Raw genomic sequence first — 25,502 nt, forward strand, 5'->3', positions numbered from 1 at the left:
TACTTTTCACTCCAATAGTTATTTAATCTTTTTTTTTTTTTTTTTTTTAAAGACCAATTGTTTTTTCTTGGGGGAAGAAAAAGTTCTTCCATGACCATAACTGGCCAGTAGAAGGGGAGAGGGAAGTGCTTTGCTGTGGTTTCATTACAGCTTCTTCATACTTAGTTGACTGAGAGAAGAGCCTGGCCATATTACCTGGATTATGTCATTAGCAACACCTCTAGTCACAATCCACATTTTAGAGAAGGAACCCTCAGCCTTACAGGAGTACTTCTGTATACATACATACATACATACATACATACAAAGGTTTATCCCTCCCTCCCAAACTCCCAGGCTTCTCAGTGTCCACAGTGACTCCAAAGCATCAGAACATCAGAAATCAAAAAGGTCAAAAAGACAAAATTGGGCATAACCATCATTTAGTCTGTATGTTGGTTTCCTCCTGCCTGGAGCTCAGTAAGTCTTCAGGGTGGTATTCCATTCTGGGTGGTAAATAATCCACATTTGAGTCTCTTGTTTTAAATAAAACAACTTCAAGAGTTGAAATATATATATATTTAGATATTTTCTTAAATAACATATTTACATCTAATAGAAAATATAACTCTAGAGATAATCTTTCCAACCAATACTGGGGATGGATTGGGGAAGGAAGAGAAGGGGTGTGAAAGGAGAGGATCAGCACTTTAGCTAGATCCCATCCAGAAATAAAAGGTACTATGCCAAATTTCCTTTCTCTCTCTGTCTCTCATTCCCTCCTGCTTTCTCTCTGGCTGGATTCCAGAAATTCATCTTTTCTCCTTAAAAAAACCTTGGTCCGTGTTGCTTTCCTTAATGGTGACGGTCAAAAAGTTTGAGGTCACATCTGTGACCACCACTTTCTCCAGATTGGTCAAGGATGGGCTCCAGGATTCCTCCTCAGGGTCCCCGAGGATTCTGGCTACAGGGATCCTGGCAATCAAGGAGGGCCTACCCCCTTGGGCTCCCATGTCCCGATATAAGCTCCCAACTGAACCTGGGTTGCCAGATCCATGTCTGACCCGGGGGCCTCCTGAGTCCAAAGCACTCTGGCCTTTAGCCTCCAGAAAATCTGCCCTGTGCTTTATGACTCGGGGTGGGTAGGTGTCCACAGCCAGTTTGCCCCCGGCCTCACCTCCGCTGGGACTAGCCACCGTGCAGGCTAGGTCTGCGTCTTGCCTTCGGGCCAGTTGGATTACACTGTGCCCAGCCGTGAACTTGCCGGCCCCAGAGGGAGCATCTTCCATCTTCCTCCCTTTGAAGTAGTCCCCAAGACTGTCCCCTGGCTCCCCCGAGGTCCGCTGGGAAGGGTCCCGAAGGTCCTTCCGGGGTTTGGGGCCTCGTTTCTTAGAGTTATCCCCTGGGGAGCTAGGTTTGTCGTCCGGTCTCCCAGTCCCTCTTTCTCGGTCGCGTTCCCTGTCCCGTTCCCGGTCCCGAGCCGAGTCCCCTCGACAGGTGCTACTGGTACTGGTGCTACTGCTGCTCCCAGGTGGGGAGAGGCCGATGTTTCTTAGTCCCTCCCGAGCTCGAGAAGTGGAGCCAAGTTCCTGAGGAGATCTTCCTGGATAGGGGACCCTGATGCCCCGAGCTGAGTCGCTCCGGAACTCATAGGTTTTTGCTTTAGCCTTGGCCTGTGCCTGAAAAAAGAGAAACTGGGATGTCAATGACTTTGGGGCAGGGCTCTCCACCCCTCCCCCAAATCCCCTCCCCCTCACCACTCTTTGCTTGCCAGATGACAACCAGCCCAAGGCCATCTCAGGGACTATGAATAAGGATATTTTTCTGAACTCCCCTGCTGGTCTACCAGTTTAGGGAACTTTCCTACCAACCTAGACACCTACCTGTCCCAACAATATCCCTCCCAGACATTGGTGGATGCATCCTACCTTGAGGAGGAAGGTTTTGGGCTTGGGACCTCGCTTTTTGGGACCATACAACTCCATCTCTCTTTCCCTGGAAAGAAGAGGGAAAGAGGATGTTAAGAAAGAACATAAATTGGGAACTTCCATTCGGGGTTATATTTTTTTAAGTGAGGCAAGGAGGGAGGGTTTGAAATGGCCTGTACCTTTCTTCAAAGGCTGCCAGAAGTCGGGCATCTAGAATGTTTTCTTCCGGTTCCCAGGTGCTATATCTATGAAAAGGTCAGGGAGAGCAGAAAATAAGTTCCAAGGAATGGGAAAAAAAGCTAAAGAAAGGTAGTATATGCAACTTTCTTTTGTATCTCTCTGCAAAGAAGAAGGAAAATGAGAGGAAGAAAAATCTCCCTAATAACAGGCTAGGGCCATGAATTACATATAAACTACTTACTTCTGAGACCAGCCCTTCCATTTCACGAGGTATTCCATTCGTCCCTGCGGATGCAAAGGTAAAATATGTGTGCACAAGGAAAAATGCATGACGAAAACAGAAGAAATGCATGCAAAAAATGCATGCACCAAATGAATGCGCGAAACCCAAGTGCATAAGGCATGCGCCCAATGCATCTGCCACCCCATGCAAAAAATGCTGCACAAAGTGCATGCACACACACGCACATACATTCATCCCCCTTCTCCCCACCCCCACCCATGTAATCTGTGTATCGTTGCAAGTCTGGGGAAAGAGCCTGAGCCTCAGAGGCAGAGCCAGAGCCAGAGCCGCCGCCACGGCCGCGGAGGCTGCTGCTGCTGCTGCTGCTGCTGGGACCTGGGGGAAGGGAAGCAGCGCTGCAGCAGGGGGTGGGCACCAAGATGAAGCGGGGACGAGAGGCAGGGGCCTGGGCCTGAGGCCTGCGAGCACCTACTTTTCTGATGCGCCGCTTCAAGAGGGCTTCGGCCGCGAACACCCGCTCCCCGACCGCAGAAAGCTCCATGTTGACTCGTAGCTTACCCCCTTGGCCGCTTCCAGCAGCAGAAAAGCAGCAGCCAGCGCACGACAGACCATAATACTCCCCCGCTTACGTCAGTTCTCCCTCCCCCTCCTTCTCTTCTCCCGGTCTCCCTCCCTCTCCCTCTCCCTCTCCGTCTCCGTCTCCCAACCTCCCTCCCCCTCTTTCCCCCTCCTAGTCTCTCTCTCTCTCTCTCTCTCTCTCTCTTTCTCTCTCTCTCTCTCTCTCTCTCTTGCTGGCTCCCAACCTCCCCCTTCTCCTCTCTTCTCCTTCCTCCCTCCCCCTCTTGCTCCCTCCCCACTTGTTGCTAACGGCGTCGTTAATGCGGAGAGGACAGTGGAATATTCCGCCGATCTCTGATTGGTCGCGATGGAGTCCGCCCCGCCTCAACTACGCCCCCCTCTCGCTTTCTCCCCCCGCGTTGCTACGTGACCCGAGTTCCAATCGCTGGGGGGTGGAGTCTGGAGGGACACCAGAGACCGGGTGGAAGAGGGGGAGGAAAAAAGGAGGGGGAAAGGAAAAAGGCAGAGAGGGGAAGTGACGTAAAGGAGGGTGGAATCAGCTGCTGTCAGTCTGAAGAGGGGGAGGAGGGGTGTCCCTTCCAACTCGTCTGGTCTACTCAATTGAATATACACCCCCTCCTCCAAGTTTCCCTCCCTAAAATCAGAGGGTTCCCCATCATTTCCCGAGAACAACACTCAAGTCTCAATCTCTATCCCCACCCTTCCACAGACCCTAACCCTGCGCTACATCCCCCGGATTCGCTCCCTCTCCCTTCTCCCCGCCCCCTCCGCTGCAGACAGGCTAGGAGGCTGCTCCCAGACGCCAACTCTGCAGCTCTTGCACAATGTACAATGTACAGGTGTTAAAATGGGAAAGGTCCCAGCTACACCCCAAGCACGTTCCCCTCTGTTCGCCCCTCCCCCCATTCCATCTCTTCAGGCACCGTCCCTGTCTCCATGACAACAGTCTTCTATTTCTCCCCCCCCATTCCCATCACCATTCTACTAGTCAATGTCCCTCTTTCTCCTCCCCAATACGCCCGGGACCCTCCACCCTCTGGCACCTGTCTTTCCTCCCCCTCTCTCCACGCGAACCCACCCACTAATCTAGCGATTTGAGACTTGAGGCAATTGTCCAGATTCGCCGTATTTGGTAATTGAAACAAAAGTGGAGGACTTGAATTATCCGCATAATTGCCCCTCAATCTTCTCTTTGCTACTAGAGACCTGCAGTGGCGACGTCAACTTGCCCTTTCTCTTCAGAGTCCCTTTCACTCGCATCCACCCGCCCCCTGCTCCTTAATACAAACCTGAGATCAAGTCCCCCAGATCCCGCTTCACCCCACCCTCATTCCAATCCAGACCGCCCCCACTATTCTCCGATTTCCATTGCAGCGGATTAATTTGCAGGGACCAGAGTGGGATGGTGGAGGTCTGTAAATGTGGCGGAGGAGTTAGCCCGACTGTACATAGGCTCTCGAATGCACCGAGTTGGCGCCTTGCACCGAGACTGCGCCATATCTCCAGTTGGCACAAGCCGAGGCCCGCTTGCTCGAAGCCCAAGGACTGCAGTCTTCAGCAAAGTCCCCGCCGAACCGGCAGCCGTTTGGCCTAAGGCAGCGCGTTCCAGTAGCGATCTATTCTGAACGTGCGGTGCGGATAAAGGGCAGGACCGGGCTGGGGGGTGGGGCTGGGAGGAAAAACTAAAGAATTGGCTGCGGACTAAGCTCAAAGGTGGAGTCTGGTATTTTGTTGCCCGGACTGTTTAGTGATGATAGGGAGATAACAGGCTTGTCCGAAGTTATCCTCGCGGCTCGGGAGGTAACCCCTGCAGTTAGGAATGGGTACACATTCATCCAGGATGACAGTTCTTCTCTTTATTCCTAGACACTCTGAGGTAAGGGCAGGGGGAGGGAGGAAGGGAGGCGCTGTCAGAAGAGATCTCTCCCACTTTCTCTCTTCGTACTCATATTTGAAGAAAGAACTCCCACTTTGTAGGATGCAAGACTTAGCTACAACTGCTGAACTGGAAACTGTTTACTTCCCATAAACGGAGCGGGAGGGGGGAAGCAAAACAAATAAAAACCTCCACGCAACTGACTTGAAGATGGGACAGGAAACCCTATGCGGAAAACTCGCCTCCTGTCCAAAGAAGTGTCTTGACGACTGTATGGATGGGAATATGGGGGGGGGGGAGAGGAGGTAATGCAGAACTACTCTTCCTCTACACATTCTCCTTCCCCCACTCTCCACTGCCTTTAGACAAAAAGAATGTGGGTGCCTCGTCTAACCTCCAGGGCATTAAGACTTTGGCGCTAGGTGTTGAGACCCTGTCTCTTGAAATCTCTCCTCCTAACGAAATATCTGCAGATTGCGTAAAAATCGCCTTTAGGAGCCAAACAAGTTGTCTGAGAAAGGCCAATAGACAGCAAAGTTCATAATCATAAAAAGTCATTCACGGTTACAAATAGTTTCGACGGACGGTGCCAGCGATACAGCTGTTTCTGTTTAAGCTTAAATACTTTCCAACAGTTTGGGCAGTAAAAATAAAGTAGACCTCAACAGCCTATAAGTCTCTGGTTTCCTCGCCCCGAGAAAGCCCACCATCTTCATTTCACCCCCCCCCCAAACTCTCACCCCCGCCAACTGTGGAAAGTAAATGGGGATCTGGGCTCGGCTCTGAGTATCAAATTACTTTGGGTTCGAATTATTCACATCCAAAGAGACCAGATCATTATGGTTGTTAGCTTCTAAGATCAAGGATTCGGGCCACTAGTCGATTCTCTCTGCAGCCAGGGGACAGTTCCCATTAAAAGGGAGTGAGAACCCTCACTCACCCACACTCACACCCGCACATAACTAATGGTTATCGAAGAGTTTTGTTATTTATCTTAAGATAGTATTTCTCAGCATTTCACCCATCAGTGATTTTACTGCCACTTACCCCTAAATAGTTTGTTTGTTTTGAGCGCTTTTAAAGACCTAGAGGTTCCTGGGCTACGTTTAGAATTTGAGGGTTTCAGTTTCGTATTGAAGAAACTTGTTCCCTTCCTGTCGTTTTCTTTCTTTTATTTCTCTTCTTTTCTTTGTCTCTCTCTTGTTTTTCTTAACTCATTTTTCTCTCCCTTCTCAGTAGAACTGATATATTAAGAAAAAGATGAAGCAGTGAACTACATTCGCTTATGTTTTTATTTCTTGCATCATCCTAACTTCTTTCCTTACTTTCTTCTGTCTCTTTGTCTCTCCCTTTTTCCTTTACTCTGTCTCTCTTTGACTCTATGTATGTTTCTGACTCTATTTCTGTCTCTTTGTCTTTGTCTACTCTCTCTACCCTGGTGTCCCTATGCTTCTCTTTGCGTCTCTGCCTCTTTTTCTGTTTGTTACAAGCTTTGTGTGTGTTTCTGTCTGCCTGCCTGTCACTTTGTTTGTCAGTCAGTTTCCCTCAAACTTTGTCTTCATCTCTTCTCTATCTCTGCCCATCTCTGACTCTATCTCCTTGTGTCTATTTCTGTAACTGTCTCTCTGTCCCTGTCTCTGTTTCCCTCTATCTCCTTCTGTGTCTCTCTCTCCTTCCCTCTTCCTTTCTCCTTTTCCTCTTTCTTTCTTCTCTTTACTTCTCTTCCCTGTTAACCCAGGTGAGAATCTTCAGTTTTAAGGTTAGACTGTATTAGGAAAAATAAATGTATTTAATGATGCTTCCCTATCTCAAAGGTCAGAGAGTTTCCAATTAATGTCTAAACATCAAGTTTATTCTGGATCAAATCTGGAAGTAAAGTGCCCACACGCAACATATACCAATAAATATAACTCTCCGGAATTAAATTTTCCAACATTCCCCACCTGTTTAGTGGCAAAATGCAGTTTAGCTCTTTACTAGAGTGGCTGACATTGGGAGCTTTCTAGGCCTCCCAGAGAACCAGTCTGTTCCCCTTTTTGAGCTATCAGGGAGATGAAATGAGGCTCAGTAGGGGTGATGATTTGTTTTAAAAGAAGAAAAAGAAAAAAGAAGGAAGAAAGGAAGCAAGGAAAAGAGGGGGAAAGGCAAAAAGGAAAGATGGAGAAATGGAGGGAGGAAAGAAAAAAAAGATGAAAAAAGTAAAGGAAAAGAAAGGCCAAACTGAAAAAAAAAAAAAATAATAATAATCCGTGCTCACGACTCAATTGATCAAGAGAGCTGAATCCAGTACTCCAGGATTTCTGCAAACTCCTTGGGAGGGTAGAGTGGAAAAGGTAAGGAGAGAATCACAAATAGGCCTTTCCCACTCTAATCCCGCAATGCCAAAGGTCCTCCCCCACAGTTGCCTGGGGCCAGATCCTCTCTGAGTAGTCCACAACTTTTATTTCCTTCCGAACTGGTCAATTGGAGACCACCAACAATTGTGTCTCTCCAGCGTGCAAAACTCCCTCTGAACTCACCTCATTTTCCTTCTACCCAACCTGTTTTTGTCATTCATTTTACCATTAGAATTTTACCCCCTTGAAGTGAAGGAATGTCAGGGCCCGGATAAAGTGGGAGTGGGGCGGGACACTGAAAGTTTAAACAAAACAAGACTAAAAGGAAACAATCCTGAATATAGACTAGACTCCTCCGCTAGCCGACTTTTCTCCTAGCAGATGTCTTGCGCAGCTTTTGCAGTAAATAAGGTAACTGCTTCCTATTACCTTAGTCCCCATATGGCTGCAATTTGAGTGTCTTCAGAGACCGGAGGGGAGGGGGGGGGGGTGAAAGTGGAAATCAAATGCTCCAAATGCTCTCGTATTGCATTTTTATGAAGGAAAATGCCAGCAGAGTATTTAGCATTACTCCTCGCCCCTCCCCCCCAACCTCTAAGATAAGTCCCGAAGTCTCTCGCTTTGTTTATTGATTCTTGGCCGCCCTCAAGACACCTGTTTTCCAAATCTGTAAATCGTTCCTCTCCAGGCAGCGGAGGACTCATAATGCCCAGCTCAGCAGAGCCTAGGTTAAAGACTCTAAGCTCCTCTCTTGAGCTTTATCAAATGAGGTCTCGAACCGAATCCTGAAACCAAACACTCCCTGGAGTAAGTTTAGGAAACTTGTCTCCTTTATTGAATTCCCCAAAACAGATGAGATATCCCGCGAAAGATAAACTCTTTAAGATCGTGGTAGGGCCCAGAATCATTCCCAGACTCGGGTCTTAAGACTTGATAGGTGGGTCAACCATTGAGTCTCAAGGCAGCACAAGGGATATAGATCCCTTGGAATCTCTCGGGATTTGTTTTAGACAACTCCACTGGATATGAAAAGGGGCATTCCTTATTCCGACTGCCCTGTCACTGCCCAGACGACAAGCTGCAGCCTGTTCTCCAGGACTGGGAGAGAGAGGCCGGGCTTTGTCTCGTTAAGAAGCGTTTCAAGCTCAATAGCTTGGCGGGTGTCGGACCTGCCGGGTCTTGGCCGTGGACTCTGTCAGATTTAGAACAGAAACATGATGCACGGTATATTAGACGGGTGCAGAGATTGGGGCTGTAAGTCAGTCAGATCGACTGTAGCCGAAGCTTAGTTCCAGAATTTATGTCCCTGGGAACCTTAGAGCTCTCTAAGGTGGGGATAGATTAAGGAAGATGGTGAAGAAATTAATGTCACCGACTGCTAGGGCTGAGTCTTACAGCGATTGTAGATGACTATCCACGGATAAATATGAGGGAGGCGTGTGGGTGCTAGCGAGCTTATATGATATATGTAAGGAGCAGAAAGGCCGGCCAGACTGGCCTTAACTAGTTTAACGCTGAAGGATAATCTCGGTGAACCACAGTCTGGGTGTTCCCTGTAATAGACTTGACTCTTTAATGACCTTTCTCTGGCATCTTTGGGATAATCACACACCCAGTCAGACTGTGGACTCCCTCTCACTACGTTAGTCATTCCCGTCATTCTCTCTCTACAATTCAGCCTCACCATCCCGATGACACGAAAAGGGATCGGTCAGTCTGCAAGTCTATGGTAATGCTACATTTTAACAATGCTGTAGCAAGTCCTTATTGCACAAGAGGCGAAGAATTGCGTTGTTTATTTGTTTACATTCAAAAGAACCTAGGTTTTAGTCTAGGCTCCAGTATTTATTAGTTTTATAACTCTGGACAAGCTACTTATTCTCTTTAAAGCTCAGTTTCCTCATTTGTAAAAGGGATTTCATACAGAAAACTTACTGAGACTTTTGGTTCTCTGTATTTATACAAGCTGCTTTACATATTTCTTGTGAAGAAAGCGTTTTAAATATAAGTTAGAGCAATATATAAATGTGAGTGCTTATGATTTACAACAGAGCCATGTGTCTCCAGATTTCACACTCACATACACACCATAGGCATTCGCAAGCAGCCTGATGGACACAAGTTCCCATCAAAGCGTGCTCCTTTCACCTTGATATATATCAACAAAAACCTCTATGGGAAGATAAACTTTTTTTTATTCCTGAGCTGGAGGATCGTAGGAGTTCCGTTTCGTTTTTTTGTTTTTTTTTTTTCTTTCTTTCATTCTATTTCTTCTCTCACCAAGAGAGAAATCCCTCCCCCAAAGTGGAAGGCAAGCATCCAGATAAGAACAGGAGTCAGACTTGATGGAATTGGCAGCTGCCGGAAGACCTGGAAAGTTGGGGGAGGTTTCGTAACTAGAATCAGAGATTCATTTAGGTCAGAAAATGCCCCCTAGCAAAGATAAGTCGGATTTCTGTAAGATGCCTGGGGAAGAGCAAAAACGGAGAGATAAAGTTTCTTCTTTCTTTTTTTGGAATTAAAAGAATTAAATCCTTTGGAAAGGGCTAGAAGAGCTGGATTCCCAACACATTTAGGTCAGGGTTTTTATTCTTGGAATCCCAGAAGCTGCCAATTCCAGACAATCTCCTTGTGCTCAGAATGTCCTTCACCGTGTCAATGGAGAATGGGAAGAGGAAAGTGTAAGTTAGTGATTAGTTAAGTATAAATAAATAAGCATGAACAAAGTCGTAGTTCAGTTTGCTCCTGGAGGTACAAAGACATCTTGTGCTCTTGTTAATCCAGCGGTGCACAAGTAAATAAAAGCTTTACGTTTATCCTCTGTTCTAACTATGCCTTTATAGGTGTGGAAGTGTGTATAGGTACACATGTGTACCCATGCTTGTATACATTAATGGATTTGGGGCAACAGAGTGGTGGGATGCAAGTAGACTGGAAACTGAGCTCGGAATTTTTCTTAAGAACTTATTCCTTCATCTCTGAAAGAGTATTCTGATGCTAAAATCAAAAGAGTGCCTCTTTTTCCTTTCCCTTTTGCTTTTCTCCGGCTTTTAATTAGGAGACTGAGAAAGTTCAGAGAGTTTTACACAGAGATCCAGACTATAAGGAGTCAAAGAGAAAGGCATTCTGCCCCTTTAGAAATAAGCTACAGATATTGAGAGAAGCAAGAAAAGATGTTCTTGCTCCTCTCCTTCCTCTTGGGCCTCCGACTACCGTGACGAAGACTAGTTTTCTTGAACAGTTGAAGATTGTCTTCGGATTCGAATAGAGCTTAAAAATTGAGATAGGAGTTGACTCAAACCCAGGTTGGACAGCTGTGCTCAAGAAGACCCGATTCAGGTGGGCGCGAGAGACCGAGGGAAGCGAAGGACAAACTGTCAGAGTGAATATCATTAAGGGGAAAAAAAGGACTGAGGGGAGTTGGAGGAAGGTACGTAGAAGCAGAAAGAATGCCGGCAAAAACAAAAACAAAAACGATCCCCAAAACTTCTCTCTCAATGAGAAATAGATTGCCTTATTATGATGATTGGAGGGGGGGGGGTGTTGAATATGCTTGCCATTTGCACTCCTCTGAGCTCATCTAGTAAGAGTATGATTGTAAAAGCTACACGATTTTGAGTTCGATCCCGGTCTAAACTACTTACTTTACAGCATAGGCAAAACTTAGTTCCACTGTCACAAACTTCACTCCCGCGAGAGATAGCTGGTTTCCACACTAGGGCTTGAGATTGGTTTGGGTAAAAGATCATAAATAGCACTAATTATTGGAGAAACAACTAGGGGGGGAAAAAAAGTCCTTTCTGCCTTCGGTAAATCTTGCAGAGTTCTGAAAGGACCAACCTTGAAGTCCTATGATAAGGGTTCAAGCCCCATCACTAACAGGATCGATGAGATAAATGCAATATAAGTCACAGTTACTATGAGACTCAACCTCATATTCAAAATGGAATTGAACATATTTACGCTATTTACTTTGTCGGGCTGTTGTAAGGAGAAGGTAAAGCTGCATTGACGGAAGATATTTCTGTCGCTCCGTGTTTACTTCTTTACAGAGGTGAATGGGTACTTTGTATGCATAGTTATTTGCTTGTTGTGTCCCTCATTAGAATGTGCGCTTCTGGAAGGTAGGGACCGTGTTTTTGCTTTTCACTGTATTCCCAACGTTTAGCACAGTGCCTGCAGGGCACTTAATACATGCTTGCTCTTACCTGGTTCTTTGGAACTGAAACGTCTAAAAGACAAAGAACTGCCTTACTTATTACTCACAGATACTAGAAACCGCCAAAAGACAGCCATGGAGTCTTAAGCTACCTGAATCTTTCTTGGGGAGATTGCGGTGAATAAAACTGGGTAGTTGAATGAATGAGAAATGAGCTCCTGAGGAGAACAGCTGAAGGCACTTTCTCAGCTGTTCCCATCTCATCTCCTGCAAAGCTTGCAGCCGTTCTAGGGGCTTTAATGGGAAGTTCGGCCGGCATTCGTTGCACCCCAGGGAGTTCAAAGCACTCTTATCAGTTCTTCACACTCGCTTCTAACCCTCCCTTCCTCCCGACCAAAGAAATTAGAAATTTCAGATACTATTGGCCATGAAATGAGTCACAAACTGGAAGTCCTTTCACTAGTTTTGTTGGGATGTGGGGAAAGAAAGAGGCAGAGGGTATTCTCTCTCTCTTTTAGAGATTAGGTAAACAGGTTCTTTCTGAGTAAGAGTTCTATCTTCTATCCTGGCAAATAACATCTTAGAAGGAGTTTCCCTCCGCAAGAAAGGCATGGTTTAGACACAGTGTCTTCCCTATAACACGAGGGCTGCAGTTAGAGAGAGGTAGTGCTTCGCAGGGCAGATTTCGGGATCCTCGAAGAGATGCGATTACTGCTGGCTAATGTGAGCGCGTTGGGGCAGCCTTTTAAGAACCGGTAGAGTTAGAGTTGACTGGTTTCAGTAGCATCTAATATTGCCTTCTCATCTCTGACCTAGAGAACTCACTCCAGGGAAAGGCAACCTCTCCTCCCTATCCAGCACCTTCTTCCTCTCGGTAACGCGTTTCCCTTTTAGGGACTGGACTGTTCTCCAGATCTACTTTTCTTCTTGAAACCTCCCCCCCCGCCCCGGGAGAGACTCCTGCCAAGCATCCCACACCTGTGCTAGAAAACAGGGCGTCCAGAGAGAGCTTGGGTGCTGGGGTTCGGGCTGGCTCCGCGCACGCCCAGAAGTTTTGTTGACGGTTCAGAGGCTGCCGGGAAGGGGACAGACAAGCCGCCAGCTCTAGACTTGCGCAAGCGCTCACTCCCCGCATCAGAAACGAAGATCTCTTTCCCAGGAGCTTGTTAAGACTCTTTAAACCACCAAGACTACTTAGCTCAAGCAAAAAAGAAGAAGATAGAGTAGCCACAGTCGCTAATCAAACCTGAAATTCCTCAAATCGAGCTCAGGCGCTTTTTTTCTCCGCCAGTCTTTCAGTTTAGTTCATCAGCCCTCCTTGGCGAAATCCAATTAAGTGGAAATTGGTACCGTATTTACTCACAAAATTTCCACCTCTCACCTTGTTTTTTTGCATTCTAAAATAGGTAGTGGTGGGGGATAGTTGTAAAGGGAGGGCAAAAATTGTGATCTTCGAAACCAAATTCACCTTCACCAACTTGTATCAACTTTCCAACTCCATTTATGTAAAGATAGTAATGATTCTTCTAGAGTTGCACAGCAATCAGAAACTAGATCTATGGTTTCACTGATGTAAGGAAGTCCCAGATGAAGAAATTCCTACCAATGCAGGTTGGCATCTTCTCAGCAATTTAAAAAGTTTAGATGTAGTTAGGTGGTCCAGTTAGAATGTAGGACTGAAAGTCAGGAAGATCGACTGTCTCAGACTCTTACTAGCAATATGACCACAGTCAACTCACTTTAATTCTTTTAGTCTCAGTGTCCTCGTATGCAAAGATGGGCGTAATAATAGCACCTAACTCAACTAACTACTGTTGTTGAGGTCAAAAGAGATGCCATATATAAAGGGATTGGTACCTTTTAGTGGGAGTTGTGAGAGGCACAGTTAGCATCTGTCAGAGAATGGAACTTGAACCCTTCTCTCTTCCTGGCTCTGAAGCAAGGTCACTATCAACTATGCCATTATCCACTATCCACTCCTCCAGAAAAATTGAAGCTTGTAATCAAAGACTTCATTAAAAGAGAGCAATGTGTTTATCTATGTGTTTCTGATAGAAGAAATAAAGATGATTTTAAAAATAATTCAATGGTCATGCTTACATCTGGGATTTCCTTTCCCTTTAACCTTCAGAAGATTCAGAACTGAAATATTTCATTCATGGTGAAAAGGAACTGGGCAGCTCCTGAAGTCTCAGATTCAGCACTCTATATCCTTCCTGGGCTAATATTTCTGAGTTACTGGCAGTCCTGAAATCCCAAATCAGAACATAATAAAAAGAAAGGAGAGGATGATGAGATAAGAGGATTCAAAGAAACTAAATAGGAATAGAGAGAAAAGTATTAACTTCTTTTCCTACACTAGTTATTAGCCAAAAGTGGTTCTTTCTTAAATTGGACCTGTCATCTTGCTTTGTAAGGTATCTCAGACAAATCTCTATTGTTGATGATGTTTCCAGTGGTATAGGAGGTGGCAATGGACAGACCATATTGAGGAACTGTCTTTTAGGTTTGTTTTCCCCCCACTTGATCGTCACCCCCAAGCTTCTTTACCCCTCCCAAGCTTCTTCAATGGAGCTTCAGTCCCGGTTTTTAAAATCATCTTCATTCTTCAAGGAGGCTGCTAACATGAGAAAAGTGAACTGACCAAGTCTGGTGTTCAGATAGAGCAAACATTTTCCAGGGTACTTCCTCAAGTACCTCATTTATAAAAAGAGCTATACTCTCAGAAAGGTAAAAGATTCTGGTTTGAATAAAACAGTGGTTCCAACACCAACATGGCAATGGAATCCAGAGCTTCACAGCCATCTTTTTGGAATCTATTCTCATCCTCTACCTCTACTCCTCTAAAAACCAATACAGTTAAGTACTGAAAAAAGTTGGAAAAGAGTGTTTTGAGGAGAGAGATTCATAGATAAAGATTTTTAGAAGGGGAGGAGAGGAAGTTTGGCTTATTTTAGCAAGTGGATACTCTATGGAGTATATTTCAGAAGTCCTGTGAAGTGGAAGAAGAGGGAGAAAGAATAGCAAAATAGTGGCATGTTCCTACTTGCTGCAGGGGGAGATTTCAGACAACCTTGTCAAGGTATTAGAAAGTTTCCCCTCCACTTTCTTCCTTTTTCATCTGCCTGACAATCGCTCACTCTTTTGATTCTACTCTCTAATGCAGATTCAGGACTAGGAGTAAATAGATAGGTAGACGCCCACACACAACAAGGAATAGTTTTTACTTTTTTCTTTTTATAAATGCACATCTTTTAAAACCCACTCTTGGTAGCAAAATATGCTAGTTTGTAAAGACAAGTCTCTGGTGTGTCTCAGTACCAGCTCAAAGCCTAAGGCGAACAAGAGATGCATTTTTCAAGATTTGCTTTGCCTGAGGAACACAAAAGCCAAGTCCTCTTGCCTTTGAATTAAGTATTTTTTTTTTTCACCTCAGATGTGCAATTTCCTAAGCAAATCATGGCACCTAGAATTTCTGAAACTCCACTACCCTATCTCAGCCTTCAGTCTAGAGCTCAGACAACTTCATATCCTTTGAATCTAACCCCCCTCCACACACTGGAAAATCTTCTAGCATGGCTTTTTTTTTTTGGGGGGGGGGATAATACATTATTACTATCCCCTCCCCAAAAGCATTATCTCTAAAAATAAAATTAAAAGGTATCTTAGTTCTTCAACAATTCCCAATCATATCAAAGACGCAAGGTCATCTCATTTTCCTCCATTAAATAAGTCAATAAGTAGGAGAAAGGATTTAAAAAGAGTGGCTTAGTTGAATTGTTCAGTGCTTGGGCTTGATCTCCAAATATCTTGTCCTTAATCTTTCCTTTCCAACAGGAAAACTAAATTTGGGGTCAATATTTTTACAGGTCCCCTAACTGTGACAAGCATACTAGTGGTCTCCTTCCCCTTGTGATCTCCTAGGAGCTGATGGGCAGGATATTTCTCTGATGCCCAGGATATTTCTCTGATGCCCATGACTTGGAAGGAGTAGGGCCCAGCTCCCTCTTCTGAGCTACAGCTAGTGCAGGTGTGAAAAAAGATTCTGGTTCCTGAAGTTCGGGCTCCCTACCACCCCTGCTATGTCCCTTTGAAGAGTCTTTGCATCATCAGCTCAAGAAGTACTCCAGGTGTTTGCTTCCAGAGTTCAAGTAAATTTGATCAAAACCTGAGAAGTTAAAGAAATTCAATGCCCATACTGCAGGTGGAAAGACTTGGGACCTTTGGATAGTTCTAGCAACTCCGATTACTGAGAAAGAAGATCAGAGCTCAAAAACCGAGGGGCAGTTGGCCTGTTAACTCCTAGCAATTCCTTGGGGCTGGCAGTTGCCCTCTGAACACCCTCCAGGTGAGCCCTTCACTCCCTGCAACTTGGCAAAACTAGAAATTCCTGGTTCCTTTTGAAATGAAAAGATCATTTATCACTTTGCACATTTTTTTTCATAGGATTGTGTGTGTGCCTGAGAGTGTATGCACGAATGCATTTGAAGAAGCCTATTTCTGTGAATATATAAGATGATGAATTTACTCAGAGAATAAACCCTTTGTAACTGACTTACTTCACTGAACTCCAATGTTCAATGGATATGTCATAGGAGATATGTATTCTTGGAAGGAAATGTAGAAGCTAAGATGAGTGCATTAGATTTGACTTTAAATTATTCACTGACAAGCAACAAGTATATATAAGGAAGTGATTAGATGAAAGAGGTTCTTACTTGCACCCATCTAAGACCTCTACGCCCACCAATCTAAGAGATCTAGGAATTCTTCCCCAGTCTTAATTATGTATGGACCCATGGAAGACACTAGCCTCTCTTCCCCATGTTAATTCAGAGCCTCTGAAGTTTATCTAGTTCATTGTCATGCATTGTGACATATCCTTTATTTAAAGAATTCACAACTTCATTTATTCCCAAGTATGAAATATAGCTGACATCTTCCTTTAGCAAACTCACATTTCTTATGTAGTGGAGACTCAAACACTTCCTGGGCTTCAATTATCACATAAGGAGAATATAAGAGATCCAGTGTCTGGAATTCTTTGTGATTCTAGAGGTTGTTGTCAAGATGAAGAAAAGAGTCCCAGCCTGGGTTCCAGAGTAGAAAGGAAATAACACTACTCAAATGATTTCTCCCATTAACTAGAGATTCCTCATTGCTTCTTTCTTAGGGCTAGGAAATGAGATGAACATTTACAAACAACACACACACACACACACACACACACACACACACACACACACAAATATACAGCTTTTTCAGGAGCATATTTTTTTTAAGAGCCTTTCTCTTACTAGCAGAGGTTAAGGAGCCAAGATGGGTCTCAGTTGTGGATGGTACTGAGCTGATAAAAAAAAAAAAAAACCCAAAGCATTTATCTCCTTCCTGGGGATCTTAGCTAGAAGGAGCCTTCTTGGAAAGAAATTAACAGGGCAAATTAAAAAAAAAACACACACACATACACACAACAGTGTAAATGAAATATTGGAAGGACAAGGAAAGACTGTTCTAAGCTGGTGAAAAGCTCTACACCTTAGCTCTCAGCCAGTGCCTATGAAGAAGGGTCCAAAACATATAAGCACACAGAAGAAAAAAAAAAAATCACTCAAGCACAGAATATATCACCTATGGGCAGGCACACCTATAGATTCTATTATCCTCTAGTTGTATGGCCCTTTCTGGCAATGCTCTCTCACATCTTTTGACACTCTGAACAATGGTGTAATATGTAAAGAGTAACTCCATCCAGCAAAGACAGGGAGAATGGAATCTTGCTATCTCTCAAAGACTCAGAGAGGACTTGATCTGCAAAAAGCCTATTCTGAAACTACTCACAAAGGAAGATTTTGCTGGATGGTCCACCTGGACTAATGATCCAGATTATCAGATAACTTCAAGGACCCAGAAACCTGAATCCAGAATCAACTGCAGCTGGAGAGAAAGTAAGGGTGAGGAACACCATTCATATTCACAAGACCTCCTCCATTCTTTTCTATAACACAGACTGGCTTTGCTGAATATATTCTCAAGTGACAGTGAGGAAAAGAATTCAGAGGCATTGAGGCAGCAGCACTGGTAAAAAGAGAGGAATCACACCCTCGCCCGCCCTCATACTTAAGTGTCCTGACAAACTGGAATAATACCGGGGGAGTTCCTAAGAACACCAATATCTTCCAATCTCTCTCACTTCTTTTCCTTTCCCTCTTCCCGGCTTCTCAGAGAATACTTTGGACACATACACACTAGTACACTAGTAGGCACATTTTTCCCCGAAAAACACACACTCGGGAAGAATGGGGAAGAGAGTTGAGCCTTTTTTAGGTTCGAATTCCATGATCGGCGTAGATTCTACTCCATGACTCCGTTTCTCCAGTGACGAGATTTTTTTTAAAACCGCGTCAATGAGGTGCATGAAAGGAAAGAGAAGAATGAAAAGAAAATTAAAAGGTGGGGGAAAAACTCTGGGCGGAGAGCCTTTACCTTTCAGGACCATGAATCACTGTCTAAGCAAATCTTTCCGTACTCCCAGCTTTCTACAAACGGCTGCCTGCTAAACCCCAACTCCAGATTAATTCCAGGTACATTCTATAGGTGGCATCATGCTACTGGAAATAGCCTCCTCTGAAGATCAGGAGAAAGTGACTTCCCTGCAGTCTAAGCCTAAACAGAGAAGCCGTTACGAACCTGATTCGAACCAGAACTTCTGTTCAAACCTAGAGGAGTTCCTGAACCTAGCAGGAGTGAACGTTTCTTTTCACAGGGTTTTCATCTTTGTTGATCTGGAGCGGGACGGACTGAGAGAAGGGGAACTCTTTTTATGGAGCGGCAAAATCAAGCTCTCCAGTCCCTCGCTCCTGAAGGAATCAATCACTTGGACCTGGAGACACTGTGGGGACTAGGGCTTGCGGGTGATAGAAGGAGTGAAACTGCGGCACTTACAGATATCTGCAAGATAATAAAGCTAGGTTCCAAAAGCCTCGGGCCAGTCTCGTCGGATTGGAGATTGAATTGCTGAAGAACTGGTTCAGGAAGTTCCCTGGTCTCACCCAAATTGTGCCCTATCTGTCTTCATCTCGCGCATCCCTCAATTTCTAACACGTGCGGAATCACGGTGAGGCACACCCAACCTAGATCTACTCTTCCAACGAGAATTTGGAGTCTAAATTCTTTTTGGCGGATCTCTGGCTCTAAACCTTCTTAATTCTCCTCCACTTCCCACATAAAGGCGTGGTAAAGCTGCTTAAGCCCACTCTTACTGTGGGTGGCGTGTCCTGGCCGGAAGTAGGGAGAAGAAAGGAAGCCACTGATTTTCTAGAAAAGGCCTTAGCATGATGAGCAAAGGTTAGGAACCTATAGGAGGTAGGCTAGATGCCTCAAACCTAAAATATTAGACCCTCTAGAAAACCATTCTGGTCGAACGAAGATTGCCCCCTGGGAATTTCAAAGTCCCCCACGGCGCCTCCTTCAGATATTCCCAAGGCTTGGATTCTTCTTCTCTGTCTCTTCAGGTAGAATTTGATAGAGGAGCTTGGAATCCTGAACTCGTGAACCTCTCAAGCTAAAGAGTGCGAGCTAGAAGACAGTTCAGTGGCTTGTGAGCAATGCGTTTGACGTCAGGAAAACGTGGAGAGATCTACGGACGAGTTACCGCAGTAATAATGCACGACTCTGCAGTCTCTCACTTTTCTGCTCCCCCAGTGGAATGTCCCCCAGATAGGGGGAGTGGCCATCGTGTTCCCTCTTCGTAGGTAGCTGGGACAAAACCCCCAGCTAATAAATTCACTTCAACCCATCCCGACCTTTCCTCCCATTTTCACCTTCAGCCCAAACCTCCAGGGTCTGGGAAAGCCGAAGTCATTGGAATTTCTGAGAATAAGGGGACTGAGAAAGAAAAGACATCTCCAAGAGATCGGCAACCAGTTGCAGTTCCCAGTGGCTTAAATCATATGAGCATCATTTTGAGGGGATGAGGGTAAATGAATGTGGAGAAGCCAGAGAACCCCCAAACACCTGTTTCGAGGGACCCTTTCTCTACTCCTTCCTACTCCTTCCACCTTCTATTTCTCTGGCCCCGATGCTTTAGTCATTTTTGTATTGTATGTAAAAAAAAAGATATTAGATTTGAATCCTGGTTCATTTGCACCTCGAAAACCTAAAGTGAGAGCGGAGGAGAAAAAAGAGAGAAACCCGAATTCCCGCGGCAGATGGTACATTCCTAGTGCCACATCTGGGGCAGAGCTGGAATTGAGGCTGCCACATCTGGGCAGGATGGGTAGCTCCTGTCACACAGCTCCCGCCCTCTCTGACCTTTAGGGTTTAGGGGTTTGTTACAGTCTGGCCTTGGTCGCGCGCTCCATCAATCGCCTTTTAACTTGTCTTGGGCAAAGGGAAAACAAGGTATATACTGTATTTAGGTTCCTGCCCATATATGGTGATGTGTACCAGCGCCCCGCAGAATGGTTACACCATATAAGGCAACAGAGCCGAGCCTGGAGTGAGCTGGTGAGATATTATTGGCTAGCTGGTATCTCAGCAACCGGCTCTCACGAGTGGAAAAGAGCCAGACGTCCTCCCCCACCCACCTCGATCCCTGCCCCCCTCTCTCCTTCTCTTCTTTACACCTCTTTCTTCCCTCCCTTTTTCCTTCCCACTTTTTCTTCCCTCTCTCCCTTTCTGACACCTCTCTTCCCCGCGTCTCTTTGCCCCCCCTTTTCCACTCCCACTCTTTCCCCACGCACTCCCCCTCCCCAAAGCGGGCAGAAAAAGGAGCAGCAAAGGAGCGGGAAGCCCCGGATGGGGGAGGGGACTTTGGGAATGGATGGAGGGGCGGGGTGGGGGGGAGCAGCAGCGGCTCAGTAGCAGTTCCACATCGCGCGCGCACGCGCGCGTGCACACACACAAAATACAGAGATCTAGGAATGATTTTTCTCTTTGATTTGTGAATCTCACAGAAGGTGGTTAGAACAATTAGCAGAGGAGAGGAGGAAACCACATATTCAGAAGGATGAGAACGGACTAAGCCAGGGTTCGAATCATTTATTAGATATAATCAAATTAACGTCGACCAGGTTGTTCCCTGAGGGTTAGGCTCTTTATATTAATATTACTACTACTAAACCATGCTCCTTCTAAAACATTCTTTTAACGTCTGTTGAATCCAGAAACAAAATTAGGAGCAAAAAAATATGCAGATAGTTCCTTTGCTTCCCCGACAAAGATCCTGGAGGATTCAGATCATTGAAGCGATGACAGAGTCCAAGTAAGTTCAACACCCGACCTTGGACCACTCCCCGTCGCCCACTCTGAAGGGTAAGCAGTGGGGGGAGGGGAAGTTGTACACTATTGTAGAGCCCCAAGGCAGGGGTGTCTGAGGCTCCCTTAAGGGCCTTAGAGTCTTACCTGGAAACAGGTTGGGTGAATGGATGCATTGGACTTTATAGTATGACCCCACACCCAATATTCACATGCTTGAATATACCGAGGTGCATTCACCCACACACACCTCTTGGAATAGATACCGTGTATCCTATACATGATCTGGTATTCTAGCATTTGTTCTCTCCTCCAATCCCTACCCCGAGGATAGTGAGGGACTATCACTCCGAACTCCTTTGTGCTCCCCCAAGGAGGCCAAAGGGCGACCACTTGGAAGAGGTTGTGGACCGGTTCTCCCCACCTGTCACCACGGACACGCTCAGCACTGTCCCCTACTGGGCAGATTCTCCGGGATGAAAGTCTAGTTTGGAGAAGCGCTCAACCGCATAGTCTGTGGTCTGGGATGGATGAAGGATGGTCAGAGGGGAATGGTGACCCTGACCTGAGCCTGGGCAACCCGGCTTCTGCCCTCCGACCTTCTTTCTCAATAACTGACAGTTCCCAAGGGAATACGAACCAACCCGGGTGGGGTTCGGGAGTAAGGAAGAGACTGCGCTTTTCTGTGTATTTAGTTAGATAGACTGCTTCGTGGCCGTTTTGAAGGAAGGAAGTGCTGTGTGCTGCAGAAACAGTCCCTGCTTGGTGCCAGCGCCGTATCTCTCTCTCCCTGACCTTGGCTGAGATTTGCTGCTTCCGTGTTTTCCCTACTAGAAAACGAGATTTCCCTTACTGCACAGGGACACTGGGCAGCAGCCTTTCATAGGTCTTGGGCGGTTAGCACATGACATGTATCACATGTTTCCTTGAAGCACATATAACATGCATATATCCGCAGCCATGTCACATATGCACAAGTACAACGGAACACCTGGTGCTCCTGAAGCACAAATAGAAACATTCTTTACGCCAAACACATGCAGATAGCTTGTTAATGTATATAAATGAAGAACATCAAAGCTTTATGTGGTAAGGACCCCAAAGACGAGTGATTGATTGACTGTATCAAAGGTAGGCAGACCCTGCCTCTCCCATCCCCGACCCCAGTCTGGACACTTCCAAGGAGTCCGGGGCCCCTCCTCCCCACCCCACCCCCTTCCCTCCTTATTCTTGACAACAAGCCCAGGTAATCAAACAACTAAGCCAATTCTGTCATTAGAATTCCTTTGACTTAGTCCCAATTTCAGTGATTTTTATGGATGTTTTCCAGACTGGAAGAATCGCTGAGAAGTCTTGGGAATGTAGTCGGAGGGATGGGGATGATGATGAGGAAACTTAAAATACATAGACACACACCCCGAATACGAATCAACAATTCCCCCCACACACACACACGTCTCCCATTCAGCCCGAGGTTGGATAGTGATACCACCTGGGAAGCAAAGGGCAAGCTTTTAGGCTGCCCTTTGCTTGCTTTGGAATCTAGAACCCTAATCCAGAGAAGAGGTTCCCTCGTAGCATTTTTCGTTTCTATCCCGGGATCGCCTGAATTACTCGGAAAGCTCTCTTCTTCTCAAACGGGTTCTGCCGCCTTCCGCGCAATCCCACATCACCCGAACCTCCCTATTCCCTATGCCCCACGTCCGGGGCTTGAAGCTACCTCCTCTGGAGGCTTCTCAGTCCGGGGAGAATGGAAGCCCCTCGTAAGGGGCCCCCTCAGGGTGAGCTAGGTTTTGAGTCCGGTTCAGGTTGAGGGGCCACGGTTGCCGAGCCTCCCTGCACCTGCTAGAGTACGTGGCACGCCGAGGGCATTCAACCGGATCATCTCTAGGAAGTTCCGGGCGCAAATCTATCGGCATTTTAGGCTATGTCAATTTATTTATTTTTTCCTGCAAGAAGAGTAATCTTTGACTGAATTAGCCTCGCTCTGATGCATTGATGAAAGGAAATGTATATATTTTATATATACATATATATATAATATATTAATGAAGAGGCAGGTTTTGTGTTCTCGTTGCTTAACACTTAGTAATCAGTATTTATTTTCCTCTGCCCCCAAACGACTCTTGATAGGGAAGAAAAAGGGGACTTGGTGTGTCCAGGCGGGGTGGGGTGAAGGAGGGGGGACTGGAGAGGGTCAGATGTGCACGCTTCCCATTCCTCTGCCCTTCCAGCTGGCAGGTAAAAATGCCACCCCCTCCCTGATCGCCCCTCACCCCCTACCCCCATTTCCAAATGCCGAAGCAGCTCTGCGCCCTGGCAGGGTGCGGGAAAGCCCCGCGGGGGGGCGCCGGATGGGGGCTGCAGAGGAAGAGCGGGGAGGAGAAGGAGGGGGGAGTCTTTCGTCTCTTCCCCTACCGCAGCGTGGCGGCTGGCGCTGCTTTGGCAGCCATTTTCTGCAGCTGCCTTAGCTGGGGCTCTGCGGAGCAAGGCGTGGGCTGCGGCGGCCGAGCCACCGGCCTGGGCCCGGGGGCGGGGGGGAGGTTGGATGAGGGGGGTACTGGTGGCGTAGGGGGGAGGGGAAGCTGAGGTAAAGCTAGCAGCTCAAGGAGGGGAGTAATCCCGGGCCCCCGCCCCCCGGAAGAAGCTGGTGTCCGGCCCCCCGCCCGTTCCCCCCTCCCCACTCGATGCTGCATTGCAGGGGGAGCCGAGCTGCTGCTCCGCGTGGCTAGTGCCTGTGATACCACCCTTTCCCCCGCCATTTTGTACCAGGACTGGTGCTTTCCTAAAGCCGAGATGGAGCAGACAAAACCAGCCTCCTCTCGTCCTTCCAGGGAGCGTCCCCTGGATCCCATCTCCCTTTTCCCAATTTAGTATCAGAGGGCGTTGCCCAGGATTCATCCAGGAGGTGCCTTAAAGCTTGGACCAAACCCATCCCTATCCAGGTGGCCAGTGAAAGGCTATGCACCCGCCTTTGCCCTAGGGGCTTCCGGGGGGGTGTCTTGTCTGGGGCCCCAGCAAATCCTGAGTGAACCAAGAGAATCCCTTCGGACAAAAAGGAGGAGCCACAGGACGTTTGTTCCCCCTTTGCAATGGAAATGGGGTTAGAAGGCATCTTCATCCTCTGGGCTCCCAGCCAGGAGACTGAGAAAGTCTTCTCTTCTCTCCCCATTTTTCTCCACTGGATTCCCTAGAAGGCAGAAGCTTGTTTAACTACTCTGAGCACCCCTTTCTTTTTCAAGGGCTTTCAGTAACGGAGAGGAACGGGTCACCCTATTTTCTAGGGCGGCGGTTAGGTTCCCTCAATTGTCTCGCGGGGCCCTCAGCTTTTACTTTCGATTTCTCCTCAGGAAAGGCGCTCGAACTTCAAGGGGAAGGGATGTGGTGGGGGTGGGAGAACGTGTGTGTGTGTGTGTGTGTGTGTGTGTGTGTGTGTGTGTGTGTGTGTGTGTGTGTGTGTAGACCTAGTGGTTTTTGGAGTGTCACATAGTGATGATAGGAGACTAGAATGAGGTGGGACTGCCTCCCCACCCCCATTCACAGTTCTCATTCCCCAACACATCGCATTCTGCTCTGCAGGCTTGGGGAAGGGCTTGGCCAAGGTGGGAACACGTGGCTCTCTTTCCGTTTGTCCAGGAAGACTCCCGGAATCCATGTGAATTTATTTATTCCAACAGCATTTCTTTCAGGGACAAATCCCAACCCCGAAGCCATCCCAGATAGAAACCGTATCCCCATTCTTCCAATGGTACCTCCATTATCAACTCCCTTAACTCTGAGAGAAGGAAGATGAATCAGAACCCTTCCTCCTTCAGCAAGAAGTGGGGTCTCATTTTGTACTTTTACAAAATGTAAATACTTATTCTCCAAGGCGCTCCTGGATACCAGAAGCTAAGATCATCCCTTCTCCTTTCTTTACCTGCTCTTCCCAGTATCGCCCCCTTTATGTTAAAAACCCAAACCTACAAGAGGTAAGTTCTAATCACCCCCAGCCGTTCCGAGCCTCTAGGGCTCTGCACTCCAAAGCTAATGATTCCCAGCCCATGTTGATTCTGTGCTTGGTTCTAGAAACCAGTCTGACCACTTCGCTCATTTCCCAAGCCTCACTCCCTGGGCTTCCAAGCTCTCCAGATTGGGGTGAGACACGGATGGGGGCCCGCCTTGGCTTCACTTAAAATGAATGGATTTGCCCAGAAGGAGTGGATCAAAGTGGAACGCTTCCTGCCAGCTCCTGGATTTTTAATTCCTCTCCTCTCTCTCCTACGATCCTCCCCACCCACCTCCTTGCGGAAAATAAGTGGGTTTTTTAACTCAACCCGGAAAGAGCTCTCCTAGACTCCTTTCCATTCCATTGCCTGTCAGTCAAACTACCAACAACAGCATTTATTGAGCACCCACAATGCAGAATCCGGACCAGATGCAGTGAGGCATGTTTAAGTAATAGAATGACCCTGCCCTGAGAGAGCTTACTATTAGGAAGATTCTGGGCACAGGAAACAGCTTGAGAGCCAACAGAAAGCAACAGAGATCTCTGCAGGAGTCAAAATTCTTTTATAGTTATCTTCCTATAAAGTCAAACGCCCAGTTTGAATCTGTGCCTATTTAAAGGATTCCAAATTACGATGTGATACAAGCTCTCTACAAAAAATAGGAAGATCAATCTCGTATTAGGGTATCAGGTACGTCACCTGGAAGAATGCTGAGAAAATCTGGAGGCAATCTGCAGTACATGTTCAATTCTAGAATGTGTGCAAGAAAGCATGAACGCAATCTTGTCCTCCCTTCCAGTGTGAAATTATTCCCTATCTCCCCTCTCCTACGAAGATATTCCCTTTCCTCCTCCCTTCTCTTCCTCTCTGAAGCGGCTTTCTCCCTCTCCTAGGAAGCCACTCTCTCCCTTCCCGTCTCCTATGAAGCTGCTCCCTCTCCCCCGCCTTTCCCTGATGGAGCTGCTCCTTCTCTCTGT

The 25,502-nt window shown here is 46.6% G+C and overlaps 1 protein-coding gene and 1 long non-coding RNA gene across 2 annotated transcripts; one reads left to right on the forward strand and one right to left on the reverse strand.

Moving 5' to 3' along the window:
- On the reverse strand, window positions 1-3,191 carry CBX8 (chromobox 8). The gene is made up of 5 exons (XM_074260324.1): window positions 2,804-3,191; window positions 2,329-2,372; window positions 2,087-2,152; window positions 1,908-1,974; window positions 1-1,658 (listed from the first exon to the last, which is right to left on the reverse strand). Exons 1-5 carry the CDS (start codon window positions 2,870-2,872, stop codon window positions 792-794), a joined length of 1,113 nt encoding a protein of 370 aa, XP_074116425.1. The 5' UTR covers window positions 2,873-3,191; the 3' UTR covers window positions 1-791.
- A 14,757-nt stretch (window positions 3,192-17,948) lies between these two features.
- Window positions 17,949-19,076, forward strand: LOC141541313 (uncharacterized). Its single transcript, XR_012481741.1, has 2 exons — window positions 17,949-18,395; window positions 18,510-19,076. It is a non-coding gene; the product is annotated as an uncharacterized LOC141541313 (long non-coding RNA).
- The last annotated feature ends 6,426 nt before the right edge of the window (window positions 19,077-25,502 follow it).

The sequence above is a fragment of the Sminthopsis crassicaudata genome, chromosome 4 (genome assembly GCF_048593235.1).
Source record: "Sminthopsis crassicaudata isolate SCR6 chromosome 4, ASM4859323v1, whole genome shotgun sequence".
NCBI classification, from domain to species: domain Eukaryota; kingdom Metazoa; phylum Chordata; class Mammalia; order Dasyuromorphia; family Dasyuridae; genus Sminthopsis; species Sminthopsis crassicaudata.

Coding starts and splice junctions, on each gene's coding strand:
- CBX8 (XM_074260324.1), bottom strand. CDS start 2,872: ATGGAGCTTTCTGCGGTCGGGGAGCGGGTGTTCGCGGCCGAAGCCCTC. Junction 2,153..2,328: donor TGGAAGGGCTGGTCTCAGAA/GTAAGTAGTTTA, acceptor ACCTTTTCATAG/ATATAGCACCTGGGAACCGG. Junction 1,659..1,907: donor CCAAAACCTTCCTCCTCAAG/GTAGGATGCATC, acceptor CTCTTTTTTCAG/GCACAGGCCAAGGCTAAAGC.